The following is a 21,706-nucleotide window of genomic DNA, read 5'->3' as shown; positions in this document are numbered from 1 at the left end:
AAAAAAAAAAAAAAAAAAAAAAAAAAAAAAAAAATCAAAGATCTAAAAGGAGAATAGGGGAATAGGGGAATAGAAAGGAATATGACCAAAACAATACTGAAATCCTGAAGGGCAAATATTAAATCCTTTAGCTGTATGTTCAGCATCCAGGTAATGTGGTAGATGATGTGAACCCCAAAGGGCCTGGGCAACCCTGTTCCTATGGCCTTGCTGATTGCAGCCCACATGGCTTCTGTCTTAAACTGGCTGTGCTTACTACCTGTAGCTATCCTGGGTAGGCATTTCATTTTCTTAGCATCTCCAATTTCCTGGAATCTCTACCACAGTTTTGGATCTATTCTGATAGCTTCATGCACTGCCCTTTCAGGGGCTCCTGACAGAGACTTTACCCCTGTGACACACTGCCTAATCTCCCAGGCCTTTCACTGAAATCTGAGACCCTGTGGTACTTGCATTCTGCGAGCCTATGAACCAGTGTCACAAGGATAATGCCAGGTCTACTGCCTGTTTAAGAAGTGGTTAGCCCCGCTTGGACCTTGGCTTCTGAGTGCTGGACAACTGAGCATGATGAAATGCATCCAAGGGAACTAATTCCCTAAGGGGTCCTTCTCCAGCAGGAAGGCCAGAGATTCTCTTCTTAAATGACCCTGAGCCTTCAATGGATGGGTCTTGCTGATTCCTGTGCTGCTCTCAAGTCATCTTTGGTAGTTACCTCATGAAAAGTACTTGGTTTCTTTTGAATAGTGCTGATCTCTTCAGCAACCCTGTTTTCCTGGGTCCCAACTTGACTAGAATTTCTTTTCAGGTCAGATTGCAAGATTTTTTCATCTTTGTTCTCTGCTTTTTGTTCCTTATTCTCACTATAGATCTGCTAAAAACAGCTAGCAGTCCCTATGCCATTGCTTGAACATTGGCTGCCTTGATATTTCCTCCACCAGAACAATTAGTCACTCTTAAACTGAGCTTCACATAAAGCTTTAGGCCATGGGCTAAATGTAGTCAGAATCTTTATCCAATGTAATACATATGGACCCTAGTTCAATTCCCAATAGAGTCCTCATTCCCACTGGAAACCTCATGCAGTCTTCCTTATCTGTATTCCTATCAGCCCTCTGGTCTTCTGAGCTCCCACTACAAATCTCTACTTGTGGTCTTCTAGACCTTCACTAGCCCTCATCTCCAAACCTTTCCAAACTCTTCCTGCAAACCAGTTGTTGCAAAGGTTTCTGAACCACATGGTTAGGTATAGTTACAGCAATAACCCCACTCTTGGTACCAGTTTTCTGTGTCAGTCAGATTTTCACCACTGTGATTAAATACCTGACAGAAACAACTTAAGGGAGGAAGAGTTTATTTTGGCTCACAGTTTCAAAGATTTAACTCCATGGTCAGCTGGCTCCAGGGAAGAAATATTATAGCAGAAAGGTACCAGGAAGAAAAGCTCCTCCATTCATGACATTTGGGAAGTGCAGGGAGCAAGGAAGAGTCAGAAAAGAAGGAGCCAGAGACTGAACATACTGCCTAGGTCATATTCCCATGACCTATCCAGAAGTGTGCTTTACTAACCTTGTAGGGATCTCTCAAGCTGATCAAGTTGACAATCAAGATGGACCATTATAAGCCACCTTACTTCATAAGAAAAGTTTGTTTTGCTCACAGTTTTAAAAGCTGAAAGACAAATACTAAGGTGGCAGACCTAGAGAGGCCCTCTTGACAGATACTGGATGCAAGTGCAGAGGGACATCTCATCTCAAAATTTGAGAGAGACTCGGGTCAGGGTCAGTCTTTTATAACATCTCACTCTCATAAGAACTCATTCCAGGAGACCAACGTATGCTTCTGAAGGCAGCCCTGCCAATATCTAAGGACCTCTGAACATTTATATCAACTCCTGTATCTCCACACTAGCGACTATACTCCTAACACACGGACCTTTAAGTGACAGACAATAACCAAAATTTAGCAGCTATATATAAAATTGGTAATATGGAATAAAACATAGACATACTTTGACCTCCAGTATGTAAGTAAAAGTTATCAAATTCGCTGCCAACATTTAAAAGTTAAAGGATTTCACATGAAAATCCTTTTTCCTGATTTCTGACTCCTGAAATCCAGATCTTGAAACTAGGATTATCTGACAAAAGTGGGGTCTCATTACTACATGGCAACAATGAGCTAGAGATCAATTGGGAATATGTATAGGTTGTCTTGTTGACATAGTTCCCATCATTCCTTTATTTTCATCCTAATCAAAGTCTTCACTTACCTATTTTTTTTATTGTCTTGTTTAAGCATTTGGGACCCCAGATACAACCCCCCCACCAAACAATAACAAAAAAACCAAACTCATTCCAGAGATAGTGTTTCTCCTTAGCTGGTATATTTACACCTGCTTTAAGATATCCACAAAGTTAATTCAGGTTTATTAACAAACTACAAAGTCTGGTAATTAATTCTCAACTTGATTTGAACTTCACGTGGCCTGTTTAACAATCCAGGTGGCAGCTTGACTCATCATCCATACTTGGGAACCTGTTCCTTTTCTCATAGGTCTCCATGAGAGTGATCAGTGTCTCTGTTTCTGCTTTAAACAAAGGGGGCTTCATGACTCTGGCTCCTGAACTGTCCATCCTTCAATACATTGTGTAGAAGCAATATTTGTTTGCTGCTACCATTTTATTTTAAAATAATTTTGAGGTGAAAGGTGAGATAACAGTGTTTCCTTTCAGATCAAAGTTGTATGTGCTTAGTTTATTTGCCTTGACAGGTTTTTTTTTGTTCCTCAGCGTAGATTCAGGCTTCTCAGACGGACAGACTGTGACTCTGTTGATGTTTATTGGACTCTGGGCTTGGCTGTCAATATTGTTGATGAACCTCTGATTAATTTTTAACAGGTTAACCTGTGGTCCCACGACTGGCTGATGAAATCTCTCCTTTTCAACTTGGGATGATCCATGCAGTTATAACTTTCTCTGTTCTATTTAATAAATATTTATGAAGCAATGAAGAGGGGCTAGGTGTTTGAGCATGGTCCTGATAAGCACCTAAGGAACTGGAAAACAAGCCAGATTGTGAATAATGTTGTAAGTGCAATAAAGACTGTAGAATCAAATAGGATGGAGGAGATAGTATTTGGCCTGCTATGTCTCATAGTCTTTCAACTCCAATTATTTTTATACCTATAGCATTGCCCTCTTAAAATATATGAAATTACATGCATTTTATCCAAAGAGTTCACTAGATAAAAAATGAAATATTTGAAGCCATTCATGCAATACATTTACTTTGTCACCAAGAGTCATTTAGAATATTTATTTCCATGTATCATGAGTACTTCTACCACCTGGCTGTTACCTATTGTAACTAATTGGCTTTCACAGTATTTTCAGTGAGTTTTATTAAATAGAAATTCAGGAGAATGGCATGAAGTCAAAAGTTTTCTTCTAGCTGATGATTTTTGTAATAAAGATAGTCTTTTTTTGTAAAATTTTAAAACGAGTACTTGTATAAATTGTTCCAGAACCCAGAAACAATACCCACTATGGCAGTGAAGACAACAGAATAGGGAGTCACTGGGAGATATTTTCTAGTTATGTCATTTAGAGAAAGTTATTTAAGTTCTGTGAGCTTGAAACACAGAATAAGTTTAATAATGCCAGCTTACAAGATTTTATTGAGAAATTACATGATATCTTCTTTTATTGGCAGTTTCATGTTGGTGATGTTTAGTTTAGTTTATTATAGTTGTAGTTGGGTTTTTTTTTTTGTCCCCGCCCCCTTGGTCAATAGAAAATGATGATCTACTAGATTTCTGGGCCAGTGGTATATTCTTAAGGGTTACGAATTAAGCTTTTGAGGATGCAGAGTGGTTATTGGTCTCTAAGGCTAGCCTAAAGCCAATTAATTTCCTTTTATTCTTACTTTTTTTCTGTACACAGGAGAGTGGAAATTTTTATCTCATAAGAGCCTGAAAAGACTCTGAGGCCACCCCCAGTAGTAAGCATTTGTACATGTGAAGCCCTGTGCAAGCCCTTCCCATATATCATTAGCATAATCTGTAATCTTCACTGCAGTATTATGCAGGGGGTATTATTATTCCCATTTTATGGATAAGTAACCAAGGTTTGAGAAGTTAAGTAACTCACCTGGAATCCTTCTGTTAAGTAAGTTTTAGAGCTACGATTTGCAGCCAGATCTAACTCAAGAGCACAGCCTGGGGGAAAAAGGAGTTGGGCTCTGTGGGCTCAAAGAAGATTGTCTCCAGTTCACAGGCCTGTGGTACCCTGTGCTCTGTTGAGGAAGTATAGATTTTCATTGCTTCCTGAATATTCTCACTCTGCTCAACCTGTGAGAGAGATCTTTCTTTGCAGCATGTTGTATTAGCAGCATGCAGCTGCTGTGACAAATTACCACATGCTTCGTGGCTTAAAATAACAAAAATATATTCACTCATAGTTCTCAACACCAGAGTTTAAAATCAAAGAATTGTGACTTCCGAGACTCTAGAGAGATTCCCTCCCTTGCCTTTTCCAGCTCCAGTGGTTGCCGGCCTATGGTGCAGCACTCCAGTTTCTGCCTTAATCTTCATGTGGCCTTCTCCTCAGCGTCTTTCTATCTTTCTTGTGTGTCTTTTGTAAATATTCTTGTCATTAGAATTAGTGTCCACCCTGAGGATGTAGGATGGCTTCTTAATAATATCTGCAAAGACACTTTCCAAATAAGGTCACATTCTCAGGTTCTAAGAATTACAACATAGACAGGGGCTACCATTCAACCCACAGCAACCAGGCAAGTCCCTGAACTTTAGCACAGCTACTTTTCCATGGGATTGACAGATTATCAGCAAGATTTTACAACCTGATTTTTCAAGGATGTTTTCATGCTTTTAAAATGAACGAGCCAATAATAAGTCCAACTAAGGCCTCTGGCGCTTCTTCCAAGATGGCCTCAGCATCTCACAAGGTTTTGTTCTCTTTCAGATTGCTGATCTGCAGCTCCATAAACTGGATGAACTTGACTGTCTGATTCAGGGTCTCCTTTATGTCGACTCCGTTGGCTTCAATGGCAAACCGGAATGTTACTATTTTGAAAATCCCACAAATCCTGAATTGTGTCAGAAAAAGCCATACTGCCTTGATAACCCGTACCCTATGTTGCTGGTTAACATGGGATCAGGTGTCAGCATTTTAGCAGTGTACTCCAAGGACAACTATAAAAGAGTTACAGGGACCAGGTAAACATATTTTCCACTAGGTGAACCTCTTTGTGCTTAAACCCAGGCCTCTTCCTTGATGACCATTGTATAGAAAAACACTATCTATATTGAATTTATTTTTTTTAAGTCTTTACCTCCACAAATCAAAAAGGAATTTATTAGAAAGAGTAAGAAGGTGACTTATATAAAAGTTAGTAAGACATAGTCTTTGCCTTCTGTAAATTATGAGCAGGTTGAGGAAAGAAGGGTTGCGCACATTAGAAGTATACCAACAGGATGGTATGTATTAAGTGACAATGGAATAGTAAGTCCACCAGAAGCCAGATAGAAGGAAGCTTGGCATGGTCAAAGAAGGCTTTGGAGAAACCATTTTTTTAAATTTCACTGGTGCTTAGCACAGGATGAATTGCTTGAATTAATATGTCATTCCAAACATCAAACAAAACAAGGTCAACAAAGAATGCATTTTCCCTTCAGATAAATACTTCAGCTAAAAACTGAAATAGTAAGGACAGTTCATAGGGAATTTGGGGATTCCACAGACAGGAAACCAGACCTATGACTACAGTTTGTCGAATAGTTTATTTTTAGTTCACATACCTGAGACCCATATGGAGGCGAATGGGCTCAGCTTTCTGTTAATGGGAATTCAACACGGGAAGAGGATCCTTTGGCAAGTATCTCTGAGAAACCATAGTGTAAACAAAATTAAACAAGCTTTCCTTTCTGAGGCATTTCTCTAACTTATTGGACCACACAACTCTTTTTTTTTTGGCCCCAGGGATCAAACTCAGGTCTTTGTGCTTACGAGGCAGGCAGCAGAACCACTGAGCTAAATCCCCAGCCCTCACACAACTCATTTTTAGAGGAACAGCTTAAGGAACTAGTGCCATGTAGACTGTGCTTGAGACATGATATTGAAACCATTGTTTTTGAGAAATATCATGTTATTTCTCTGAGTTTCATTATCCTCATTTCTGCCATGAACAATGTTGTTTAGATGGTTCTTATAGATTTTCCAGGACTGAAATTCTGTAGTACTACTCCCAATTAGGAGGTAAGCTCAGCTTTTCTAATGTTTGTGATGGCTTATGATAGGTCATAAATCAGTGATTTCCCCATTGAAGAGGGAAGATGAGTTCCCCAGGAGGTGTTAGACAATGTGTGGAGATATTTTTTAGTTGTAACCACTGGAGGTGAGATGCTACTGGCATCTAGTAGGTTGATATCAGAGATACTGCTAAAATATTACAATGCTCAGGGTAGCTCCTCCAAAAATAAAAAATTATGAAGCCCCAAGTGTCAATGGTGCTGCTATTGAAAAACCTTGGTTTCATGCGTGCACACACACGCACGCACACACACACACTGACTGAAGCCTGCTCAGGTCCAGAGTGTAGACTGTCTTATGTCAGTTTATTATTACTAGGCATACATTTTCTCATTGAGAATACAGAAGCTTACATACTTTCTCAAATGCTCAGACAAAACTGACCCCATGTCCATTTGGAACTGTCAGGAGTATCACACACAGGAATAGTCCCAGAAAGGATAACTGAATTGTTAAAGCTAGTCCCAAGGAACAAAAAGCTAAACATTTTCCAGAATTAGAGATATTTACAGTTTTATTGATAAATACAACACAGGTACATTCTCAAACATGGAAATTGTAGGGATCCGGATCCTCTTAAATAACTTCTAAGGAGCTATTGCAATGTTTGGCTTCTTTTACACAGGAGTAATACTTGTAAATTCTAGCTATTGTTAAATGCTTGTTAATGACCAGTATCCTGCAATCATCAACAAATCCTGTCTGGATGCCCAAGCTTCCTTGTAAGCTTTTTCTTCAAACAGTGGATTTCAAAACATGCTACAGGAGTCTCAAGGGTAATATGTGCCTCTCAGGGGCTTCCACAGGTAGTAGATGGGAATGAAACCTCAAGTCTGTGGAGCCCCTGATCTTTGCCTAACTAGAATTATTAAGTTTTGAACTGATAGTTATAACTCCGAATTTTTGTTACTGTAGGATACCATATTTTCCCATTATGTCATTACAGGATATCAGATTTCTTTTAAATATTATTTTAAAAGATCTGCTTTTTTATAATTTTGTTGTATCACAGAATGGGTAGCCATGTATTTTTTTTCCCCTAATTTTAGTATGGAGGCCACTGGAAAAAATAGTACTTCACAGCTAACATTGTTAGAATGTGTAATCTTTTAAGAGAGGAATGCAAAAACTTTGATAAAAGTAGTACATCTCATCTGGTCATTTGAAATTCATTTTAAGGGCACAACCATCAACAATCAATGTTCTGCAATTCTCAGCAATTACGAAAATGAGTAACTGAAGATGCCTTCTACTTTCTAAAATATTTTAATATGATGAGAAATGATAATAGTGAGTTGCTCTACAAATATATTTTTGACTGTGACATACTGAAGATTTTACTGTATCTGGCAAAACAGACATCTCATGTCTGATCATGAGCAAGGAACTCATTTGACTAAATAATGGTTAACAAGCTGAGGATATTAATAAAAGTGCTAGAAGACTCTTGGCTCTTCTGTGACCTTGCATTCTTCCCTCCTATTTGCAGTGTCTCAGCTGTGCTAATGCATGCTTGCTTTCCCCACTCAGCTCTTTATCTGGAGTCACCTGTCATTTTCCAGTTGTATTTGCCCCTTTTCACTATACCAGCACATCAGTTGATGAGTTACCTTCTTTCTAAGTCAGCCAATATCTTCAGTTGCCTACCTTTTGAGTAGCTTGTTGAATTCTTTAAGATGAATCCCTGTTGTTAAAAGAAAGGTTATTAGGAATAAAAGATACTGAGAAGCTAGAAATGTGAACAAAGACTTCTTTTAAAAAATATAGAAGGCAAAAACAAAACAAATCTAGATGGCAAACAAACCAAAAGAAATTTCCATTCATTAAAACACATTAGCGGGGCTGAGGATGTAACTCAGTGATAGAGTGTTTGTGTGGAATGTGGCAGGCACTGGCCTCTAATATCACACACACACAGCCCATACTTACCTTTGTAGGATAGCACAATATGCCGTATTAAATATAAATGCAGATAACTTTCTTAGAAGAAATCCAGACTTCCTAGTGTGACTCATTTGTCACTAAGACTTTATATGGAGTTTGTTGTTTCCTCATGCCATTGCACCCACAATTTGGGTAACTGCTACTGACCGTGGCTAACTAAATAATTTTCCAAAGACCCATAATTTTAGCCAAGGAGCATTGTTTTGTTTTCACTTTGTTGGGGATCAAATCCAGAGCTTTGCACGTGCTAGGCAAATGATCTAACAATGAGGTATACCCCCAGCCCCAGGATATATTTCAATAAGAAACACAGTTTAAAACTATTATGTACTTTTCTTATAAGTGTAATTTAAAGAATTATGTACATGCCTACCTATAATCTAATTCTTCTTTATTGACCTTTCCTAGCCATAAACCTCATGTACCCTTAATTTCCTTATTTCTAAATTTAGTTAAAAATAACTTTAATCCCAACTTAATTTTTTTCTTAGAACTAAAAGCAAATACTCAAAAGCAAATTGGGTTCCCAGAGCCAGTAGTTTTTCAGGATTTCAGAACCAATTGATATAAGCAGCTTTCTTATGTTTATTCTTCCATTTGGCAAACAAAAGGTCAAACCTGTGTTCAGGTCTAGAAATCAGAGCTTCTTTTCTTACTGTGAGTCCCCTGATTGTTGCTTTACCCCTGAGAGTCCGCTGGTGATAGCTTTACCCTGAGTCTGTTTTTCTTTCTACCAGGTAACTTTGATAGTAACATACAATTTAGTTAATTCTCAACTGCTATAATTTGTAATTTTGTCTAAAAAGACCATTTTAGAGGAATTTTCCCCAAAACAACTGAAAGGTTTTAAAACATAGCTCAAGCATTGGAACCATTTTGTGGCCTTTGTTACTAGTTTTTCCTCTTGAGGAGTAAGTAAAATACCAGTAACCTTTCCTGAAGTTTACCAGAAAAAACTCCAACATTACATAGATGAGTAATTTTGTTCTCAAAATCTCTGAGGAGGTGGAATGTGAGTCAAGCAGGAGGTCGAGTGAAGTCAAGCAGAAGGCAGCCTTTGAGCTGGTTGCTGCTGGCAGAGTCCTAGTTCTTTTGTCACCAGAGAGTTTGGCTCCACAGTGGTGAACTATGGTCACATTTTTTTTCTGGTTGTTTGTGTTTAGCTTACGTTTGTAAAATATCATTCATTTCTCTGGTTATTTGCTTCTTTCCGACCACGCAAATAAAAGAGATTGTGATTTGCCCGTTTTATAGGCGGAAGACTGAATAAAGTGTTTAGGTTAGTGGCTAGTTGAAGGTCTCACAATCAGTGAGAGTGTTTCTTCAGTTTTGTTCTCAAATTTAGGAGCAAGTTTTCTTTGGTGCTTAATTTTGGCTTCTGCCCTCTTTTCTTATCCAATGTATCATAAAGTTCTTTTGTACTCTACCACTTTAATTCAAGTGCCCCTTTGCATTTGTTCTATTTTTCTTAACCTATATTAATAGTCTTAATGTAGCTGGGGACTTGGATGGGCATACCTTAAAGTAAAATTTAAAAATAAACCTTATTGTTCCTTCAGTCTTGGAGGTGGAACATTCCTAGGCCTATGTTGCTTGCTGACTGGTTGTGAGACCTTTGAAGAAGCTCTGGAAATGGCAGCTAAAGGCGACAGCACCAATGTTGATAAGCTGGTGAAGGACATTTACGGAGGAGACTATGAACGATTTGGCCTTCAAGGATCTGCTGTAGCATCAAGGTAGAGACTAAATAGCTAGGAGCAGTAGTGATTAAACTTAGAGCAAGCCTCTCCACCCGGGCCATTCATTTAATTATTTTAAAAGTTTTATCCAACCAGCATGGTGCAAGTATCTATCACATCAGTCTCAGGATTGATCTCCTGTCCTTTATGAAGCACTGAGATATTTCGCTTTTGATGTTTATACTTAAAATAAGGCAACTTTGAAAGAAGGTTCTGGAAAACTGCAACAGTTTCCACTGTTCCATTCTTAGCCAGACATCTACAGGCATTAAAAGTCCCTCACTCTCATTAATGACCATACTATTCTGTCTTTGTTAAGGAAGGGACTGCCAGCCATCCATACTATGATTCTGTCTGCTTTTAAATTGTGGTAGCTACCATGTGTGGTCTTTTGAGTTTGAACAGCCATTCGGAGCTTTTCACAGTACCAAGGTAGAAGCATGGGTCCTGCTTGAGGATGATTTTGAACGCTCTTACTGATATTTCCAACATAGCTTTGGCAACATGATGAGTAAAGAAAAACGAGAGTCCATCAGCAAGGAGGACCTTGCCCGGGCCACACTGGTTACCATCACTAACAACATTGGCTCCATTGCTCGGATGTGTGCACTGAATGAGGTAAGATCTTAACCCAGGGAAAGCCATGTGTCATTCTTACACATTATTTTTGGTAATGTGATTAGCTGTTTTCTCCTATAAAACCAGGTGTACATCCTCAGGAATCCTGCCCTTTACTGTGTAATCACACCTTACAGGGTGTGTGTTGCATGTGTTTTAACTGGAAACAGGATAATACACGATAAACTATTGAACCATGGAAACAGTTAAAATTCCTGCCCATGACATAACCTTTCTAATATCATTGTCATGTGCCCCTTGAAATGTGAGGAAAGCTCTGACTATCCTTGTAAACAATTGTAGATAAAATGCTTCGACTTACAATATTTGATATTCTCTCTGCTTTTAGCTTCTTTACAGTGTTGCCTTGTGGCATGGAGTTCAAGCAGCATTGTACAGGGCTATCAAAGCACAGAGAGCTTGCCACAGCCAAGGCCACCCAGAGCCCCAGGCATAAGAATGTGTGGAGTTGGTGACAGAGAAAGCCTCATTCACATGTCTTAAAACACTGCAAAATTATTTTAAAGAAAAATGGACCTCTTCTCTGCATTATAAGAATTATAAGATAGAACAACTCTCTTACTGAATTGTGTTAGGAGAACAAGAAAAGGAAGTTGGGGCATAGTACCAAAAATAGGAGAAATAGAGAAACAGATCAGCATTGGAGTTTTATTTATTATTTTTTAAATTTTCACATCTATTTTATTTCTCTTTATGCATCTCAAGTTCAGTATAAGCATTTTTACATTTTTCCCACCAGATTTTTTTTTAACTTTTCCCTAAATGCCAAATGGTTTAATAAAGACAATGCTGAAAGCAAATACATGGTAAACAAGTGCCCTGTGCTGATGTCCACTTGATAATTTCATAAGCAATAGGTCTTCAACTGCTGAGCCAATGGGCATGATCCATTCCTGTTCTGGCAAGATGTATTTGGCTTAAAGATTTCAATCATAATTTATGTCTAGTTTCAAAGTGTGAGTTACTAGAATATTTGAAGTGTTCCCGCATCAAGTTGGCCCATATGGGTTTCCTCCAGTAAAGCTGAATCTAGAAAAGCCATCTAACAGACCAATGAGAAGATTCATCTTTGGTAGGAGTGTTTTACAGGATAAGAGGATTATTCAGTAGTCATTGTTAACCTACCTACAAAGAGAAACAGATGCACTTGCAAAGGTATTTAATCTATATCACAGTTAACTGGGATTCAGTGAGTCAGTAAAAATTCTCAAAACCAGTTTTATTAAAATTCATCATATATTTGTTTAAATGCCTTACCACGGAAGTCAATTTATTCTTCAAAGATTATTAATTACATTGAACACAAAGTTTCTGTTCTAGACATGGTTTAAAAAGTCAACATTATTTTTCATTGGATTATTGTGAAAAGTCTCAGTTGACATAGATTTATGTTACTTGAACTCAAGCCTCCAGTAGGTCCTTATTTTCTACCACAGCATGTGAAGTTCATCAGAAAATTTATTCTGATGGGGAATTTTAAAATAAATAATTTTAATAGAAATCTGACATACATATAGAAGACAGCTAAATTTGTAACTGTACAACTCAGTGAATTTTCACAGACACACACATGTCTTGGATAGCCACCATTTGGATTAAGCAGGGGAATGGGGAAAAAATAAGAACCAAGATTGATTATGTAAAGGTACAAATTTCCAATAGTGAATGTCATTATATTGTATACATTAAATGTACCAATAAAATTAATTAAAAATAAAGTAATTTTCCCTAAAAAGGAAATAGAACATTACAGATATTTAGAAACCCCCACTCTAGAAGAGTAAGGAGCTCAGTTGAATAGTGGAGTGTTAGGGTACAAGGCATTCTTTATAATGGGTAGGTACTACCCCTGCCTTTTAGCGTTGGGGTTACAAAAGAGATACCTATCATAACAGTGACATGTGATGGGGTCACAACATTTTCAGATGCAGTTTAAATCAGAGGTGATAATCAGTTATAAATATTTTAGAAAGTGCCTTTTCAAAGTCCACTTTGCTCAGGAGATTCATCGTAACAGGTTTACTTTTTGGCATTAACCTTTAAAGAGTGTTTTTCCACATAGCCAAACAAGCTGTAAGACTGATGTGTGTGTAACTGGCTGTACTCATACACTCTCAAAGTTCAGTTCCATGGTAATACCCTTTGCTCCACAGAACAGTAGATGCCCCTTTCCCCTACTTTCCACACAGCTGCCTTTGGCCTTGCACTTGTGGCTGGAGTGAGCCAGCGGGGCTTTTCACAGGTATCATTAGTCCCTGCAGGAGAAGACTGCTGGCTATTTTTCACTATTTGGAAATGAGGTCATGTTATATACCGGTTTGAGCAACAACCTTAGATATTTCTTTTTTTTTTTCCTCATTGAGTTTATTGGTACATTTTAGGTATACAGTACAGTTACATTCATCATTGGGATCTTGTACCTTTACATGACGGGTCTTGGTTCTAATTTTTTTCCCCTTGTCTCTGCCCTTCCTTCACCCCCTCCTCCCCTCCCCATTTACAAACATTTTATTTCCATTTTTTCATTGTCTCCTATTTTTTTTCTTTCCCTTATTACCTTTCCCCTGCCCTTCCCACTTTCCCTACACCTTTAGCCCTTTCTTCCTATTTCACATTGTTAATTATCTCATTAGGAACTTGTGTACTATTATAGTTTGTTCACACCAGAGAAACTATTCAGTATTTACACATGTGTGACTTATTTATTTCACTTAGGAGTATATCCTTAATATGTATCCATTTTCCTGTGAATGAATCTAATTTTTCATTCTTTATGGCTGAGTAATATTCCATTTTATAGAAAAACCACATCTTCTTTATCCAGTTTCCAACTGATGGTCAAATGGGCTGTTTCCAAGCTTTGGCTAACCTTAGATATTTCTATAAAGCTTAATGAATGGAGGAACTTCATTTATTCCCTTGGGGTCAAGGCTTCTTCAGAGGGTGTGCAGCCAGTGCAGGCTCCCAGGGGACACACCAGTGACTGGCGACATCAAATTTTCTTGTGAGAGCAGGAATCAAGGTTTTTAGATATTGCATTGCTCTGTGGAGTTGTGGACTTGAGAATCTTTGATCCCAACCATTTCACAGAGGATGGCACCACATTTACTGATCTAAAACCAGTGATGATTAGAATGCTATGAAATACTTCCTTATCAACTTTAAATTTCCTCATTTATATTTTTGAATAGAGAATACAGACATAATGCTGTGTTCTGAAGACAGCAGAAAGACCTAGCAGGAAATGAGCCATCACTTTCATCCTGTCCCTCAGTGTGAACCTCACTAGATATAGGCAGCCCTAGGTTTCAGTTAGTTTGTTTCTACCTTTATTGTATGTAATATAAAATTAATATATCTTTCCAAAGATAGTGAACTCTGCATAGTGTTCTTTTTTAAAAAAAATGTTTTACTGACTATAGTCACAAACCATACAATTCACTCTCTATGTGCTCTTCTACATCTTACTTTATCATTTTCTTATTATGAAAACAGGTAAACATACATATGGAAAAGAGAAGAGTTTAAAGAACTTCCACTTATCCATCAATTCCAATGTCAAGACATTGCCCCACATGCTATATCTTTTCCTTCCTCTGCTCCTTTCAACTCGATTTTTTTTTGCTAAAATATCAGAAAGCAAGTCCCAGCTATTGTATCAATCTAGATGTATTTGTATACAGCTCTGAAAATAATTGCATTTTGCTTTTTAAAATAACGCACCTTTAGCTCGTTCATATCAATATATTTTAAATAGAGATACACTGTTTTAATTTGATTTTCTAGTGAGGTTTAATTTTTTCTACTGTATTTCCACTATTACAAAGTTTGCAAAGCCAGGCATGGTGGTGCACGCCTGTAATCTGAGTGTAAACCAGCATTCAGAAGGCTGAGGCAGAAGGATCACTGAGAGTTCAGGGTCAGCCTAGGTTACATAGTGAATATAAATCCAGCCTGAATTTCATAGCAAGACCCTATCTCAATAACTTTCCTTCCCTGCCAGAAAGAGCATGCAGTATATTTATAAATAGTATACACACAGACACACTAAATACTGTATGTAATATATATATATATATATATATATATACACACATATATATATATATATGGCATATATACAAACACAATTTTGCATACATGTCATTATATCTATAGGATAAATTCCCAAAAAGGAGATTGCTGACTCAAAAAACATGTTGAATGTAATTTGGCAAATATAAAGTTCCCTCTATAAAGATGGTTCTAATTTATATTTCCAGCAATCAAGAGTATAAAAATACAAATTTCTCCAAAGAAGGTTATCAAATTTTTCACCTTTTCAAACAATTGATTAGGTAACAAAGCAATTTTTATATTATAGGTGCTGGGAATATTTCCTGTTTATTGCTTACTGCTTGGATTTGTTTGTAGTGATTTTCCCCCTGAATAAATGTTTGACTTTTTTCAAGTAAATATACCAACTTTTAGTGAATATTGAGCATTGTACCTTTATTTAAATGTTTTAAATGTTCTCCATTAGTCCTTTATGTTGGCCTGTTTGCCTGCCTGTCTTCTTTCCTTCCTTAGGAAAAGAATGCCACCATCATAGATTCTCTTGCTTTTTATGAGTGACCGTAACAAACTGCCTCTGTGCAGAATGAGTACTGAGCGGTCTGTGCAAGGAACAGGCTGAGCTCAGTCTTAAGCTTAAGAAATACCCTAAGGAGTGGGAAGTGCTGTGAGGCACAGTACACTGGGGATGGAAGCCTGTCTACACGGACAGGACAGGAGAGGAATGTTCATACGTGTGTGTTCAGAATGCAAATCTACTTCCATAGTGACAAAAATGCAAGTGTATTTTGTGTCATCGTGTTTTAATCCATATGTTGAGCAAACAGGATCTTCTACATAACCTGAGGGCAGAGGGACTATTATTTCTGCTTTATATTCCCAGTATTCATCACAGAGCAAACTGTGAACCATGCCATCACCATCACCATTTCATTGATGGAAGTGTGGGGGATTAAGGTAATACACAAGAAAGTTTAGCTGAACTTGAACTCCAGTTTATCATTTTATATGTGACATGAATTTCACATCAGACCAATGCAATCTGACATAATAGTAGCAAGCAAGACCAGCATTTGTTTCTGCTCTGCCCTACCAAAATCTTACTCTCCAGTTTTTGTGGAATGCACTATGAGATTTGTTCAGTTTCATTTTAGAGATGTTGAAATAATTCCACTTAAAAATTCATTGTGCAAAGTTCTGTACTAAGACACACAAAACATTTGGTCCTTTCTAAATGTTACTTCTATGCCATATTCGTTTGTTTTTCTTTACGTTCTTTTTCAGAATATTGACAGAGTTGTGTTTGTTGGGAATTTCCTCAGAATTAATATGGTCTCTATGAAGCTGCTAGCATATGCTATGGATTTTTGGTCCAAAGGACAGCTGAAAGCTCTATTTTTAGAACATGAGGTAAGTTGAGCTTGCATAGATGTTAATTATCCTATGTGGAATGTATTTTGGTTTGTCTAAAATATGAACAGGTCTTTTAGTTTTAAAATTGACCAAGTAGAAAAACTGCCATTTAAACTTTGCATTTATGTGAAGGTTAAGAAAGAACTATATATAAAACAGAAACTTCTTTATCAACAATTGGTACCTGGTTGTCATAAAGAAAAGTCATTGGGAATGTGAATTTAGTGGACCCATTTTGGAAAATATTATGGAAATTTCTCAAAAAACTCAAAATAAATCTACCATTTGATACAGCCATCATACTTCTGAGTATTTACCCAAAAAATTTGAAATCGGTATGTTGAAGAGATGTCTACATACTCGTGTTCTTTGCAGATCTATTCACAATAGGCAAGAAATGCAATCAAAGTAAGTGTTCATTGGCAGATGAATAGATAAAGAAAATGTGGTACATAATAGCATACTGTTCAGCCTTTAAAAAGAATGAGATTTTGTCCTTTTTAACAATGCAAAATTGGTGAACATTATGCTAAGTGAAATAAGTCAAGCACAGAAAGACAAACAGCACATGATCTTCCTTATATGTAGACTGTAAAACATTTTAATTTTAAAAGGAGAGTGGAATGGTAGTTATAGTGGATGGAGATTGGCAGGAACAGGGAGCTAATGGACAAAGGAAACAAAACATCAGGAAGAAAAAGTTTTTCGATATCTGTCATATAGGATGGTGAATATAGTTAATAATAGTGTATTGTACATTTCAATATAGGAAAGTAAATTTCAAATGTTCTCACTACAGAAAAAGCTTAGTATTTAAGTGATGGTTGTGTTAATTAGCTTTATTCCATATTGTATTCATAAGTCATAATATCATTTTGTACTGTATATCAGTCACCTGTGCTGGACAAAATATCTGATACCTGCAACTAAAGAAGTTTACTTTGGCTCATGGTTTCAGAGGGTTCAGTCTGTGGTAGGCAGTCTCTGAAGCAGACCCGTCAGAGCAGAGGAGTGAGGGAGAGCAAAGCTCCTCACTTCATGGTGCCCAGGAAGCAGAGTGAGCAAGGAAGAGCCAGCGGAAAAGGGTGGGGGGCATGGACTGGTTATAGTCCCAAGGTCATTCCCCTACTCCTCCAACTAGGCCACACCTCCTAATACCCTATTCAGTTATGAAGTCCTCACCATTGATGAGATTTGTACCCCCACAATCCAGTCAACTTTCCAGCAATCTCTTCCTCCTGTCATACTGACAATGAAAATTAACTAGCACACATCCTGTAAACATATACCGTTATAAATTGTCAGTTTACAATGAAATTTAAAAACTGGCAGCAACAATAGCAAAGGTCCTGCCATGCCGTGACACATCCATACCATCACAGCAGTAACTGTCAGGCAAATGCCGCCATAGCAGTGCCATCTCTTGACTTTGGAAACCTGGTTGCTAGGGATTGAATATTTGAATGTCACCCCTCCCCATCCCAATTCATGAGTTGAAATCCTAACCCTCAAGATGATGGCATTAGGAGATGGGGCCTTGGAGAAGAAATTAAATCATGAAGGTTGACCTCTTATAAATGGGATTTGCATTCTTACAAAAAAGCCCAAGAGAAATGCCTTGCCTCTTCTGCCAGGTGAGATCACAATGAGAAATACAGCAATCTGTAAAATATTGGCCCTCAATAGATACCTTGATCTTGGCCTTCCCTGCCTCCAAGAATCTAAGAAATAAGTTTCTATTTATTTATAAAATTGTTTATAAACTTCCTAACTTAAGAAGTTCAACAGACTTAAGATGTAAGATTTTTAAATTTCTGGGATTTGTTTCCTTTCATTTTCAGAGAAACATGGGCTTCTATTTTACAAATGGGCAAAGTGAGGCTCAGGCTGACGTAGGAGCCTTTCCTAAGTCTACTGACAGAAGTAGGGCTTTCTTCTGTGAGATACAGTTTTGCAGACAGGCAGCCTGCAAAAGCATTGAACATTGAGCCCTGGCACAAGTCTTGAAGGGACAGCAATTTACTTTGCTACCTTTTATTTCTCGTCTGTGAAATAATAATGTAAATTTTGTCATGGCAAAAATTGAAATGAAATAGTTATGATACTAGCAATATTCAGCATTTACTTAGTACAAATCATGTGTCAGATACTATTTTAAGCACTTTACATGTGTTAACTTATTTAATACATATAAACAAGTGGGCATTCAAAGAATTTTTGCTATTTCACCATGTTTCCTAGCAAAGAGTTGTTTTGTTTTGTTTAGGGTACTGGAAATTAAGCCCATGGGCTCACTTGTTCTAAGCATGCACTGTACTACTGAGCTATATCTCCAGCCTGAGAATTCAGTTTTCAGTTTTCTCCTTCATCTATAAAATAAGGGGGCAGCATTCCTCAAATTATTAAAAGAAATAGTTCTTTGGCTGCGGTTCAGAGACAATCCTACAGAAGTTTTCCATTGTTTTTGTAGGGCTATTTTGGCGCTGTTGGGGCCCTGTTGGAACTGTTCAAAATGACTGCTGACTGGAGAGATGAACAGTAGTCGCAGTGGCCTCCAGTGAGGACAGAAAACTGACAGCTGCTGTGGCCTGGATGGAACTTGCTATGGAATGGAAGCCAAGCCATTATGGCAGATTGAACCTGCTGGATTTGTAAATAATTTAAAATCCTTCTAGCTGATCTTTTATTCTTAGGTTTTGAGCTTATGATTCAGTGGGGAATATAAGAGTTTTTTTCTGTATACTGTATTTTTTAAAAAAATTTTTTGTGCAGTGTGGCCAAACCTATCAATTTTAAGCATTAACTTTGAAAAATTGTATGACGTCTAAAAGGACCTGATATGTAAGTGCTGTTCATCTTTCTTCTGGGGTTTACTGATCCGTGTGATAATTTTAACTTCATTTAGTAATTACTCTAGGAGATTTTACCTTTACTTATATTTTTCATGACGTTTCATGATTTACTGTTGGTTTCAAATGAAACTACAAATCTGGCATGTTTTACTGTGAACACTATTTTTGTTTGTTTGTTTTTCCTTTTTTGTCTTTTCAGTATGAATGTCTTATGGGGGAAAAGAAACTTTACCCCTGTTTGTATCTTTGAATGCTTTCCCTCTCTCTCGCTTTCCCATAGGTTTTCTTTATTGTAATTTTTCATATCAATCAAGGTGCTGATCAACTCATAACAAAGTTAAACACCAAATCTAAAACTCTCGAGAATGCCCAAGAAGAGAAGACTCAAAAAGTATTAAAACATTTAACGAGTTTGGCAAAAAAATAAAACTACATGCAATTTTATTTTATATCTTATAAATATGGTGTTTCATTGGATGTTATGCTACTTTATGTTAAATTGAAATATTCTGTGATAAAATGTCCTTACCCATGTATACATATAAGTGACAGCAAATCCTTGTACAAGAAATTTGGAAATTAATGGGGAAAATCTCCCAATAGGTGAATTGTTTCTATCAGGTATAGGGGAAATCATGATTTGAGGTGTCAAGTAGTAATAGCTATCTGTTTTGTACATGTATGTACCTAGGAGCTTTGTAACAAGACATCTTAATAATGTTAAAATCCTCTTCGTTCTTAATATTTTAAGCTGAAAACTGGACTTTAATGCCAGTTTCTAAAATTAAAAATTAATTTATGATACTGATCTCTATATAATTTTTTAAAAGATTCCACTAACTTTCAAATAAGTGTCTTGTACACAGATTGGAACGCAGGAGATCTAACGGCCTGAGCGATCATTGAAAGGGATTTTTGAAGGGCAATACAATTGCTTCATGATGAATCTTCCTTTCTCTGCCTTCTGAGCACCATTTTTAATTTCTATATCTTTGTCTTCAAGAAATTGATGCTAATTAAGAAATTTACTTGTCTGGTTGAAATAAAGCCTGTTTCTGTTGTGATGTTTTTAGTGTATATGTTATTTTCATTTCTTAATCCTTGTTTTAATGTGTTGTGTTCTTGGTACTCTACATTGTATAATTTGAGGTTTTCTCATAAGTGTGGCAAGGTCTAAAACTGTGTCTTCAGTCAAAGCTGTAGCCCTACATAGAGATTTTTTTTTTTTAAATTTAGCTTCATTGTTCTTATATGGCTGATTCCTTAATGCCAAACTGTCACTGATATACTTGATTCCAAAGGAGTTCAAAATGTGTTCAGCACTAATACATTTTATCAACTTCTGCCTGGCTTGAAAAAATTCAAGGAACTAAAGTGTTCTTAAAAAAGATAATATTTCCATATTACTATAATTAGTGCCTTTTGACCCCTTCTTTCCATTCTCACCTATATCAACAGACAGCAAACCTTGGATGTGTAGATTGTTGTCCTGTGAAGGAAATTGGGGAAAATTATTGTAACTGTATTTTTTAAGTTACCTGAAATCATTTGCTGTCTCATTACAAACTTCTGAAACATTACTTTAGCTGAGGAAATAACTTAAGTGTTGGCTATATATAGTGAGGCAGCTTTACAAGGAAAACTTGTAGCCTGAGGATTTTCACATTCACTTGAATATGGAGACTTTCTGTAGACTGAACCTCACAAAGAAACAGCAAGACTGAAGAGGTTTTATCTCTTGCTGTATGAAGGTAGGATGGCCAGGTGGTCCAATGCCTGGATTTTTATTATGACACATTTGGATTGGATCCACCTTAGCCAGTTTCTAGCTGTGCAGGCAAAATGATAAATCTATCCAAGTCCAAGTTTCTCACTTGTAAAAACGGGCAAATAATGGTTCACATCCACATTTAAAGAACTTAATTCAAGGGTGACACATAGTGAGCACTTCATTTATGTTAATTGTAATTTTAAAATAGATATTTTAAACAAATCCATTAAATCAGAGATTCTTAACGTTCTAGAATACAGAGAACTCCATTTGGCGTGGAGCTATGCCACAGTATCTGGGTGCAAGTACAGAGCCACAGCTTCTTGTCCGTAATCTCAAAATTCCCCACTCTATTTTTTGTTTTCTTTTCTTTTTTTGAGACATGTTCTCTCTCTGTAATTCTTGCCTTGAACTCATTGTGTAGCCCAGACTGGATTTGAACTTGCAGCAATTTTCCTGCCTCAGCCTCCTGAGTGCTGGGATTACAGGTGTGCACCACTATGCCTGGCTCTCAACTTTTAAAATTTGCTTTGATGACCTGCGTGGCAGCAAAAGTGAACCTGAGTGTTATTTGTCACAAATAATAGCCCTGTTCACTTGTTTTGTTGAGAGCTTTTAATATGTTTGATTATAGGGTATGAATCCTAGGGTGTTAAGTAATAAATGTTTCTGAATTTTAAATGTATCTGGGCCTAAGAATTTTAGGTAAAGGAACTGTGGAAATAAAGCTGTATTTTTCATCTTATGCTATATACATGGATTCAGAGTTCCTTTGTTGAGAACTATTTTATGGGTAATTATATTTTATGTCTTTCAGTCATACAAGGATATTAAGAAGCTAATGTGTACTAGGAAGGAGATGGAGACTAAGGAATAGCAACATTTCAAGCCATCATATATAATAATGAACCACAAGTGCCATTTATTAATTCACAGATATTTACAACAGTAAACAAAACAAAGATC

The 21,706-nt window shown here is 37.0% G+C and overlaps 1 protein-coding gene across 2 annotated transcripts in view; it reads left to right on the top strand.

The window, feature by feature from the left end:
* The window catches only part of Pank1 (pantothenate kinase 1), a 60,372-nt gene extending 39,401 nt beyond the window's left edge, over positions 1-20,971 (top strand). For both annotated transcript variants that reach the window (XM_010632121.2, XM_010632120.2), the window contains 5 exons: positions 4,983-5,236; positions 9,833-10,009; positions 10,507-10,630; positions 15,989-16,114; positions 18,588-20,971. In XM_010632121.2, the coding sequence (XP_010630423.1) occupies positions 4,983-5,236; positions 9,833-10,009; positions 10,507-10,630; positions 15,989-16,114; positions 18,588-18,659 (753 nt within the window). In that variant the 3' untranslated portion in view covers positions 18,660-20,971. The remainder of the gene's footprint in view (positions 1-4,982; positions 5,237-9,832; positions 10,010-10,506; positions 10,631-15,988; positions 16,115-18,587) is intronic.
* The last annotated feature ends 735 nt before the right edge of the window (positions 20,972-21,706 follow it).

The sequence above is a fragment of the Fukomys damarensis genome, unplaced genomic scaffold (genome assembly GCF_012274545.1).
Source record: "Fukomys damarensis isolate Sample0158 unplaced genomic scaffold, DMR_v1.0_HiC HiC_scaffold_20, whole genome shotgun sequence".
NCBI classification, from domain to species: domain Eukaryota; kingdom Metazoa; phylum Chordata; class Mammalia; order Rodentia; family Bathyergidae; genus Fukomys; species Fukomys damarensis.
This window is presented reverse-complemented; position numbering and strand designations above follow the sequence as displayed.